General features: G+C 37.9%; 1 protein-coding gene across 2 annotated transcripts in view; it reads right to left on the bottom strand.

Moving 5' to 3' along the window:
- The window catches only part of LOC122658090 (AP-4 complex subunit epsilon-like), a 126,448-nt gene that overhangs the window by 56,170 nt on the left and 58,016 nt on the right, over nt 1–12,262 (bottom strand). For both annotated transcript variants that reach the window (XM_043852977.1, XM_043852978.1), the window contains 3 exons: nt 5,055–5,111; nt 4,831–4,947; nt 3,642–3,719 (listed from right to left, as the gene is read on the bottom strand). In XM_043852977.1, the coding sequence (XP_043708912.1) occupies nt 3,642–3,719; nt 4,831–4,947; nt 5,055–5,111 (252 nt within the window). The remainder of the gene's footprint in view (nt 1–3,641; nt 3,720–4,830; nt 4,948–5,054; nt 5,112–12,262) is intronic.

Raw genomic sequence — 12,262 nt, forward strand, 5'->3', positions numbered from 1 at the left:
AAAAAAATAACATATGGGAGCTTGTGGTTCTTCCACCTGGAAAGAGAACTATGGGATGCAAGTGGGTGTTTGTAGTGAAACAGAAGGTGGATGGCACTGTGGATAGGTACAAGGCATGACTCGTGCCAAAGGGGTTCACTCAGACATTCGACATTGATTACCAGGAGACCTTTGCCCCTATTGCAAAGCTGAATTTCGAGTTTTGCTATCCTGTGCAGTCAATTTTGGATGGGAATTGCAACAGTTGGATGAGAAGAATGCTTTCCTAAATGGAGAACTGGATGAGGAGGTGTATATGGACATTCCACCAGGGTTTTCTTATGAAAAAAACCAAGGTAAAGTGTGTAAATTGAAGCGTGCACTTTATGGGCTGAAGCAGTCACCTCGAGCATGGTTTGGCCGGTTCCACAAAGCCATGATTCATGTGAGGCTAGAAGCAGAGTAATGTTGATCACACTCTCTTTATAAAGAGGGTTGGTGGAAAACTCACTGTTCTTATAGTCTACGTTGATGACATAGTGGTTACTGGTAATGATGGTGATGAGATCAGCCGGTTGAAGACCTTTCTTGGGCAAGAGTTTGAGATTAAAGATCTAGGAAAGCTACAGTACTTTCTTGGGATTGAGGTTGCCAAATCCTCTAAAGACATCTTTCTCTCCCAAAGGAAGTCCTAAATTTATTGGCTGAAACTGGTTTGTTAGGATGTCACCCTTCTGATACTCCTATGGATGTTACTGTTTGTCTCAAGGAAAAAGAGGGTGAACCTGTTGATAAAGGCCGGTACCAAAGACTAGTGGGGAAGTTGATTTATCTCTTACACACACGTCCTGATATTATTGTTTTTGTGAGTCCTGTGAGTCAATTTATGCATGATCCCTACTCTTCTCATATGGAGGTTGTTCTTTGTATCCTTCACTGCCTGAAGTCAGCTCCAAAAAAAGGCATTCTCCTGTCTCCTCATGGTCACCTATAGATAGAGGCATATACTAATGCTGATTGGGCGGGTTCTACAGATCGCAAGTCCATCTCTGAGTATTGTTCTTTTGTAGTTCTAGTGCCGAAGCAAAATTTCGTGCTATGGCACAAAGTATTTGTGAGTTACTTTGGCTTAAAGGATTGCTACAAGATCTTGGTGTTCCTCTTCGTCGTCCTATGATGTTGTACTATGACAATAAAGCTGCAATCAGTATTGCACATAACCCGGTACAGTATGATTGCACCAATCATGTTGAAGTGGATAGGCATTTCATCAAGGAGAAATTGGAAGAAGGGCTGATTTGTGTTCCCTTTGTGAAGTTTGCTGATCAGCTTGCTGATATTTTCACCAAGGGATTATCTAGAAAGCTATTTCATCCTAGTTTAGTCAAGTTGGGCATGATTGACATTTTTGCTCCAACTTGAGGGGGAGTGTTGAATAATGTACACCAGAATCCCATGGGGGTATTCTGGTCTTTTTACTACTTTATTTTTATGTTTATGTACTGCCTAGCTATGTCGGCTATGCTAGGGGTATTATTGCCATTAGGATGTAACTCTTCATAATATAAATATATGGCTTGGTTGATCACATCGATCATTCAAGCATTCTCCTATTCTCTGTTTTGTTAACAGGTGGAAAGTGGCAATGGAAGCGGAAATGGATGCCTTGATTTCTTGTTAGACATAGACTCTAATGGATTTACCTCCAACTAAGGATCTTGTCTGGTGTTGTTGAGGGTACACTATTAAGTACAATCCGGATGGCTCTGTTGAATAGCTAAAAGCCCATTTTGGTTGTAAACGGTTCAACTTAGACCTATGGTGTGGATTACTTTTAGACCTTCTCCACTGTTGCTCGACTTAATTCAGTTTGTGCACTCATTTCTTTAGCTGTGAATTATGGTTGGCCATTATATCAGTTAAATAAAAAAAATGCCTTCTTATAAGGCGATTTGCATGAGGTATATATGGAGCAACCTCTGGTATGTTGCTCAGGAGGAGAATGCTCGAAGAGTTTGCAAGTTACACAAGGTGATTTATGGCCTAAAACAATCATCTAAAGCCTTGTATGATAATTTCAGTTCGATTGCTACTCAGTGTGGGTTCTTGTAGTGTTTTTCCGATCATTCAGTGTTTGTTCTTCGCCGAGATTTTTGGGTGATTGTATTGGTTGTGTATATCGATGATATTATCATATTTGGGGATGATGTATCTGGGATTACAAAGGTGAAATCTTATTTACAAGCGCTGGATACTCTAATATAGACTGGGCTGGTGCTGTCGGTGATAGGAAGTCTACCACAGGCTATTGTACTTTTATTGGTGGCAATCTTGTCACATGGATAAGCAAGAAGCAAACGACTGTGGCTAGATCCAGTGCTAAGGCTGAGTATATATCCATGGCTCATACTGCAACCGAGTTAATGTGGTTGAAATCATTGCTTCAAGAGTTGGGATTTCCGCATAGTTGTCAAGGCGATAGGCGAATCAAGGTGGCCGAGGGGTGGAAAAATTTAAGGAGACACCAACCAAGGCAGCAAGGTGACAAGGCGACACCAACCAAGGCACTCCAAAACAAACCCCCTGGACGCCTGGGCGACGCCTTGACAACCTTAGATTTCTGTTTACTAGACCTATGAAGATGTTCTACGATAATCAAGCTACTAACTATATTGCCAGCAACCTGGTGTTTCACAAAAGGACCAACTACATTGAAGTTGATTGTCACTTTCTGAAGGATACAGTAACGAGGAAGTTGATTGACACTCCATTCATTTCCTCAGCAGATTAGTTGGGTGATATGTTTACCAAGCCTCTGTTTAGTCCCGCTTTCCGGAAAAGTTGGTCCAAGCTGGGCATGGTGATCTAAATGCTTCAGCTTCAGGGGGAGTGTTAAAATGTGGTATATGCTATGGATATACTTGTCATACCCTGTGGTATAGTTATTTTAGCGTTGGTTTCTAGTCTACTGCAAGGACTTGGGTATTGTTGTCCTTTGTGGCCTTGTAATTTTGTTTTGCCCTATTGTAATGTTATAAGAGGACTGCCGTTAGAGATATACATTCTTCTCCCTGTCGGCAGTCTCTTCTCCCCCTTTTACTCTTCTTCTTCCTCCTCCTATAGTCCTACATTGCTGGTTCTGATCTTCTGTTTCTAATATTGTTTCAGCATGAACAACAGGTTACTCCACAATAAGACATCAAATGCTTCACTTCAAACCCAACAAATCATTCTTGTTTTTGGGATTCACATTAATACAAAAATATACATAGACAAAATGAAGGGAAGGAAAAGGTCATTCCACAGAAACTAAGGATTAAATAGCAGAACAAACACACACACACACAATAGATAGATAGGTTTAGAGGAGGGAGAGATATAATAAGTGGCAACAAAATGGATCTGGGCAAAGCCCAAGATGAACCATTTCCAGCAGGCCCCAAGAACAACCCCAAGCCACCAAGCTTCCACAGGGAAACAAATGCTCAACAAGTCCATCAGCTCTGCCAGTAACCAATATATCTAGAATCTTTGAATATTGAAACTAAAGTTATGAGTAAAACAGCTCTTCATCAACATTGAGAGATTTTGACATATTACTCAAGTACATACTTCTAAAGAGGGAAAGATACATACAAATAATATAGTTGTAAACAGCATACCTCAGGCAACAAATCCACTTTCCTTCCTGCTGCAATTTCAAATGCACATATCTTCATAATTGCCGTCACTGCATATGCCTTCAAAAATGGGAGAAAAAGTCAATAAATTTCAAGAACTTCAGCAGAAATATGACTCTTTAAGGTAGCTATACAATTGGAATTAGAAAAGCTTGCACTTAATACCCATTAGCTGCCTCAAAAAGAAAAGCAAGAAACAGATATTCACCGTCCTAAACATCACCAAAAAAAAAAATAATAACTCTCATAATATCCTTTAGTTGTTTCAAAAAACGAAAAGCAAAAAGTAGATATTCATTGTCCCAAGCATCACAAGGGGGAAAAAATTTAACAGCATATTTTGTCACACAGATACGAGTGACAGTGTCAGAATCTGGCACTAACACAAGGTGCAAGACTCAGGAAAGCCCTAAGGAGAATTCACAGATACACAGCATATTGTTTGTGAAAGTTTAGAATTTATTTCATCTCATGTGTTGACATGAATAGTAACGAATAGACACACAATCTAGAAGAATTTAGCTACATCAACGACAGCATTTGGAGATCAACAGCACCCACAGAAATAAATATCTTGGTCTATAAATATTGATGGGTCACTTGAAAGAAAAGGGGCTCCACCCGGCAAGCAGATGCATCATGTGTATAAAACGAAAAGAAGATATCACCTGATTTATTCATCTTCTGTGACAGCACCAGTTATTTAGTCCTTTTCTTTCTCCATCTTGATGTTCATGGCGCTAACAAAAAGCATAAGAAGATGATACCTTCTCATGAGGCCTAGAATCTATTTTGGAAGGAAAAGTAAAATCTTATGGAGCTAGCCGCATGCTATCACTTTGGAAAACTAGACTGGACAGATTGGAAAAATCTATAGAAAATTGAGGGGGTTACAAAATCCAGGTCTATAATTGAGGCTTGTGACAATTGGCACAACATGATATGGCAAGAACAAGACTTTGAGGTTTGTGACAATTTGCACAATATGATTTGGGAAGTATATGACTGTATTTTCCTTAGTTGCTTTCTTCACAAACAGAGGTAATTATTCCAATCTCTACAATTGAATTTCCATATCATCGCATATCCTCTCCCCTCCCTCCCCCCCCCCCCCAAAAAAAAAGAGAGAATTCAAGCAATTTGTTAGTAGATAAAGAAAATTTAGAAATACCTTGACAATGACATCACTTGGATGAGCCTCTGCCACATCACATAACTTCCCAGTGATATAGGAAGCAGAAAACTTTCCGTCTGCAGTTCCATATTCCCCCAAGACCCAACAAATTACCTGAGACTCGGCGCAATTAACAGAAAGGACAAAGAAGTATCCCAGAATTGCTTGTATGTAAAGAAAGGATCACTAATATGCAAACTAAATAAAACAAAATGAAGTACTTGCAAAAACAAAGACGGCAGCTTTGGCTCTCCAATAATGCGTAGATAAGACTCTACCTGTACCAAAAGAAATAAAATGTATAAGTTAGATAACAAAAAATTTGAAAAGGAGTGCAGATGAAATGAAGTAAATAAGAGAAGCACTCTCACTGAGGAATTGAGGAATCAAAGAAGAAATGGCATAAAGAAGTTATAGACAGTTCAAACTTCAAATAGTAGTATTGGGGCTTTTATAATTCCTAATTATAGTCCTATACTAAGAAATAAGGGCAGTTGACACATGATTTATAATCAAAATAATATATGAGATTTTCGGTTCAAATCACCGAAACAGAAGAATTTTTCATCATTTCTTATTAAGGAATGGAAACTTCGTATTTTTAATTTCCTATACAAAAGACTTCCAAATCGATCTTGTAAAATTACATGGTATATATATTATTTCAAAGTACACCCCCCCCCCTAAAAAAAGAGATTTTTAATTCCTACACTAGAAGAACATTCTCAAATGACTCGATCACCCAACATGGATTAGTTGCAGGGGTAGTAAAGTGGCACACTGTAGCAGGTCGTACATATGGCAGGTAAAGTGTTAATGTAAAGTGTTTGAGTTTAAAAATTACCGCAAGCGTACGGGTCAATCGTAGCTACGGGTCGAACACGAGGAGATATACGCCACTCTATTTAACTAACTTAAAAGTAATGCAAAGTGAACCAAATTAAAGTGTTAAATTAAACTAATTAAATTTATGAAAATTAATGCATCCTAACTCATAAGCATCTAACAAAATTAAGGGATTAAATTAGCATCCTAACGCATGAGCATCTAACCTATCAAACTAACGCAAATTGAAAGGAATAAAAATGCAGCCACACATAATAACCACATAAAAAGGAATAAGGGAATAAAAGTGCATCCACAAACCACAACCATATAAAAAAAATAAAAGAAATAGAGGGAGAAGAAGAAGAAGATAGAGAGAGAGATAGAGGAGAGGGAGAATGAGATTAAGGGTTTAGAGAATGAGATACCTTGATGTGCTTGAATACTTGAATAAACTCACCATGGCTTCCTCTTCTAAATCTCCATGTCTTGTCATCAACATAGCAACTTAGACTAGGAAGCTTTAAACTAAAACTATTACAACCATTAAACTAGACTTATGAAATCAAAACTAAGAACTTGAAATCAAAACTAAGAACTTAAGCCAAAAATAGTAAAAGAAGAGAAAATTTCACTAAGTGAATGAACTAAAAATTACACTAAAAAATTGAATTAAAATTGAACTAGAAACTAACTAAAAACTGAATTAAAAAAACTAACTTCCTACAACCCAGAGGGCAAGGGGTATTTATAAGGGGAAGAGAGGAGAAGAGAGAAGAAGGAAGTGTAGGAGAAATATTCTCTAAGAAAAGATAATATTCTCTTCTCTTTTCTCTTTTACAATGCCTTGAATCCTAAGAAAAAAGAAAAAAATAGAAAGAAGAAGAAGAGAAGATTGTTTACATAGACCTTCTATTTCTAGAAAAGTGAACTTCCAATTCTAACAAGTGCTTCCTTTTCTTTGTAGATATCTTCTCCAAGCAATAAAATCAAAGCATCTATGATTTTTCAACTTTCCATAGGTGAGAGAATATCTTTCAAAATAAATCTATCCCAAGTAGAATTCTAGAAGTGCCCTTGAGAAGTTGGAAGAGAGAGAGAGTAAGGGTGATGACTAGGATTCCTTCAAGAATAAATAAAATACCCATTCTGTCCTTCAGGAAACGTGGAGCATGGAGTGCTTATATAGGCCTCACCATTGTGTTCCTTGCGAAAAATCACCCAAAATAGACCCAAATTTCGTCCAATTTGGAGTTCGGGAGCCCAAGATATCTCAAGTTGAAGTTGGACTGTCCAGAGCCCTCCAAATGGAATCTTTCGGGTACAAGAAATATAACTTCTAATAATTGCGTTAAGGCCCCTGCAATCTGAACTTTTACTTCATTTTGTCCCCAGCCGACTGTCAATAATTACAAATAAACCCCTATAGACCATTTTCGTGCTTCGTTACGGAAACGGCCGTAACTTCTTCATTTCAACTCGGAATCATGTCCCGTTTAAACTATTGCGAAGCTGACTCGATAGGCTACGTATCCAAGTCATTAACACCTCTAAACTGCTTAAAAACATTCCCTTAGCATCATCTCCTCCATTTTCACAAGAAATCACCTACAACCTCCGAGTAACTCTGTCCAATGTGGTAAAATGTATGCTTTATGCCCTAAGATTTCACACATAAATGTGCTCATCAGATTCCCCCACACTTGAACATTACTTGTCCTCAAGTAAAGCAAAAGAAAAACTAACCTAGAATGTAAAAAATCCTAACTCACTTTCATAGGAATCACGGTTGCACTTTGCATGTGCAACAAGCCTTTCAACCCCTAGGTTACCCCTAGTGGACGAGTTGTATCTCATGGGTGTTTGCAGTGAATATACACCCAAAATTCAATAAATCAAAAAGAATGATGTAAATTTTTCTCATGGCATAAGTAAGATAAGGCACACAATCTCAAAGAAATACTCAACTAAAGATTAAGGAGCCAAAGGTTCCCCCACACTTGAATTTTATCACCCCACATCAATTCAAGTAACAAGCATGCAACAAGTTCAAGGGATCTCCTCATATTTTCTTAACACAATTGACTTTCAAGTAAACCCCCCCATAGCATCGATGGAACCAAAGACTTAGGCATTGAGTATTGTTGACCATACTTTCTTTTTTTTTCAGGCATTAAGGCAAAAGTTTTTTTTTCTTTCTCAACCACAAACTCTATTTCTACTCCACTACTGTTCTCTGAATGACATGGTGGAGCATACACCAGACACCCAAATACTTGGTAGCTTCGCTTTTTGCATATATCCATAGAGACTTTGAGACATTGATGCAAGAGTTTTTTGAGTTTCCTTCCAAGGAATTTCGATCAAGTCACCCTACTTCATGAGGCACAGTGCCCTGTCTAGTCCCAAGGAATTCCACTTTCTTTTCTGTTCCTTTTTTTTTTTTTTTTTTTTTGCATTCACTTCCACTTTCATGCCTGTCCTTGCCACAAACAAATTGGTCTCAACTACTAGCCAAAAGATCAAAGGGTCCATAAAACACATAGAGGAATCTAGCCATCAAATGAAATAATGCTCATATTTTCCAATTCAATCCCTCTCACCGGATACAAACCAACTATCGTCCTTGAAAAGGGATTTTTTATTATTTCGCATGCTAGGACACCTAATTCCCTCTTTCTCTCGCTTTGCAATCAAAGAGACATATGCACAAAACCAAACTATTCAAAATTCACCAATTAAGCCTAACATCCCCCCCCCACACTTAATTCATGCAGTGTCCTCAATGCATGCATAAAATAAAAAAATAAGGACAAGGGAGGAGATGAAGGTGCTTACCAGATATAATAAAAAAAAGAGGGTCATGAAGAATGATGAGCTCTACAAAAAGTGCTAGGAGCAGCAACAGAAATCTCAATCCATGGCCAGTAAATGGAGAAATAGCTTCAGACCCAGAAAACACTCGACCATGAATTTTAGTAAAGTGAGAAATAATATGGAAGTTAAGCACAACTGAGAAATATCCAATAGAAAAATCTATCCTCATGGGATAATGGAAAATGAAGGCATTAAAACTCAGGCCATAAATCCGTCCCTCCTCTCCCGTTTGTAATGTAGAACACCGATCATTCTTTGAAAAACCAATCAAAAACGGATCACAATAAGCATAAAAAGGATTATGAATAACCTCACCTAAATAATCATAAAAAATTGGAGGTTTACTCAAATCAATCCTAGCAATACAACTATCCGCTCTTTGCATAACTTGGTTTGCCAAATAAGGATCATGGAAATATGCTTGAAAGGCATTATGACTGACATTGTCCTCCTCAATAAAATCGTCAAACCTAGGAGGTTTGGACAAATCAACATGTGAGACAATGAAATCCTCAAAATGACAATTATCTAAGTTTTCTAAAGAGAGAGGGGGAGATCGAATTTCCTGGCTTTCTATGTTATCATGAAAATCTGATTCTAAATCAATAAATTCACTAGGCTCACTAAAATCAGAAATTTCAGGCAAAAGGTGGACTTCCTCAGGTAGCTCATCAAATCTCGCTTCACTAATTTCTTGAGGAGACTCAATCTCAACAAATAAATCATCATAAAAAGCAGCTTTTTGGGAATGACTCTCATTAATCTCAAACTGGGGTGGTGGACTTTCAATATCATTAAACTGGGGATGGGGCGGTTCAGGCTGACTAGGTAATGTACCCGTTTCCTCCTCTTGCACCATAGTTATCAGTTGAGAGAGTTGCTTCTCCATGGTATTTTGGCTTGTTGTGAGAAGGTCTATGTATTTCTCAAGCTCATTCAGTCTGGCCTCCTCACCCATGTTTTGAAACTCAAGGGGTTGGCGATATGGTTTAAGGAGAGGTGGCCCATTGAGATTCAATGGAGGGTTGGGCATTGGAGGACCAAACTGACCATGATATTGGAAATTCGGTGGTCCAGTTTGGTTATTCCATTGATCCCACGAGAAATAGGGATGATCACTCCACCCGTGACTGTAAGTGCCAAAAGAATTGTATTAAAATTGAGGACTCACATTCTCGTCACCATAGCTACCCCCATAAAGATTAGGGCATTCTTCCATAACATGGATTGTCTGGGGAAGTGACCAATCAAAATTTCCCGAAAGCCCATAGTTGGGTTGGGGAGCAAAATTATCTTTGGGGTGGTGCAAAATTGTTCTCTATCTCACTACTTTTGGCTTCCCTAACTTTGTTTAAACATTTCCTCCAAAATCATGGTTGCCTTAGCATAGGTCCATCTTTCCCCCAAAGTCTTATAAGGAAGTGTATCTCCCATTATTCTAAATTAACCACCTATCCCAAATTGAGGTCTCCCATAAAAAAAGTTTAAAGAAAAATAAAAGACTAGAAAAAAATACTAAAAATAAGAGGGAGCCCAAGGTAGATAATGCATCTATCCCTCCTGAAATCGAAACAATGGTTCCAAAGCTGTAAGGTTGCCAAATAGGTTGACAGCAAGGGAACCCGTATAGTCTTCACGAGCCACCTATGGGCGACTCCAAATGGATTCTGATGTAGAGTGGAGGACTACTATACGTTTATGTTTCCAACGCTCTCACTATGTCGCTTTCTTGTTATCAAGAGTGGTCACCTCCAAGATTGGCTGGGTTTGGGCATATGAAGGACTTTAGATTGGACGCACACTATTTGAAACAGAAGAGAAACAAGAAGAGGTTTTCAAAATTTTTTTTTTATTTTTAAAAAAAAAGAGAAAGAGAAGAAACTAAAGCACTTCAAATTACTTAAAAATCAAAAAAATAAAGTGGTCAATAATCTCCCCGGCAACGGCGCCAAAAACTTGTTTGAGTTTAAAAATTACCGCAAGCGTACGGGTCAATCGTAGCTACGGGTCAAACACGAGGAGATATACGCCACTCTATTTAACTAACTTAAAAGTAATGCAAAGTGAACAAAATTAAAGTGTTAAATTAAACTAATTAAATTAATGAACATTAATGCATCCTAACTCATAAGCATCTAACAAAATTAAGGGATTAAATTGGCGTCCTAACACATGAGCATCTAACCTATCAAACTAACGCAAATTGAAAGGAATAAAAATGCAGCCACACATAATAACCACATAAAAAGGAATAAGGGAATAAAAGTGCATCCATAAACCACAACCATATAAAAAAAATAAAAGAAATAGAGGGAGAAGAAGAAGAAGATAGAGAGAGAGATAGAGGAGAGGGAGAATGAGATTAAGCGTTTAGAGAATGAGATACCTTGATGTGCTTGAATACTTGAACAAACTCACCATGGCTTCCTCTTCTAAATCTCCATGTCTTGTCATCAACATAGCAACTTAGACTAGGAAGCTTTAAACTAAAACTATTACAACCATTAAACTAGACTTATGAAATCAAAACTAAGAACTTGAAATCAAAACTAAGAACTTAAGCCAAAAATAGGAAAAGAAGAGAAAATTTCACTAAGTGAATGAACTAAAAATTACACTAAAAAATTGAATTAAAATTGAACTAGAAACTAACTAAAAACTGAAGTAAAAAAACTAACTTCCTACAACCCAGAGGGCAAGGGGTATTTATAAGGGGAAGAGAGGAGAAGAGAGAAGAACGAACTGTAGGAGAAATATTCCCTAAGAAAAGAGAATATTCTCTTCTTCTTCCTCTTTTACAATGCCTTGAATCCGAAGAAAAAAGAAAAAAATAGAAAGAAGAAGAAGAGAAGATTGTTTACATAGACCTTCTATTTCTAGAAAAGTGAACTTCCAATTCTAACAAGTGCTTCCTTTTCTTTGTAGATATCTTCTCCAAGCAATAAAATCAAAGCATCTTTGATTTTTCAACTTTCCATAGGTGAGAGAATATCTTTCAAAATAAATCTATCCCAAGTAGAATTCCAGAAGTGCCCTTGAGAAGTTGGAGGAGAGAGAGAGTAAGGGTGATGACTAGGATTCCTTCAAGAATAAATAAAATACCCATTCTGTCCTTCAGGAAACGTGGAGCATGGAGTGCTTATATAGGCCTCACCATTGTGTTCCTTGCGAAAAATCACCCAAAATAGACCCAAATTTCGTCCAATTTGGAGTTCGGGAGCCCAAGATATCTCAAGTTGAAGTTGGACTGTCCAGAGCCCTCCAAATGGAATCTTTCGGGTACAAGAAATATAACTTCTAATAATTGCATTAAGGCCCCTGCAATCTGAACTTTTACTTCACTTTGTCCCCAGCCGACTGTCAATAATTACAAATAAACCCCTATAGACCATTTTCGTGCTTCGTTACGGAAACGGCCGTAACTTCTTCGTTTCAACTCGGAATCATGTCCCGTTTAAACCGTTGCGAAGCTGACTCGATAGGCTACGTATCCAAGTCATTAACACCTCTAAACTGCTTAAAAACATTCCCTTAGCATCATCTCCTCCATTTTCACAAGAAATCACCTACAACCTCCGAGTAACTCTGTCCAATGTGGTAAAATGTATGCTTTATGCCCTAAGATTTCACACATAAATGTGCTCATCATAAAGCAAGGTTAGGGTTAACCCAGCCCCAATTAAACCCACAATAATTCACAGCAGTCAACTAATATTAACCCCAACAG

This window comes from Telopea speciosissima, chromosome 4 (assembly GCF_018873765.1).
Source record: "Telopea speciosissima isolate NSW1024214 ecotype Mountain lineage chromosome 4, Tspe_v1, whole genome shotgun sequence".
Lineage (NCBI taxonomy): Eukaryota > Viridiplantae > Streptophyta > Magnoliopsida > Proteales > Proteaceae > Telopea > Telopea speciosissima.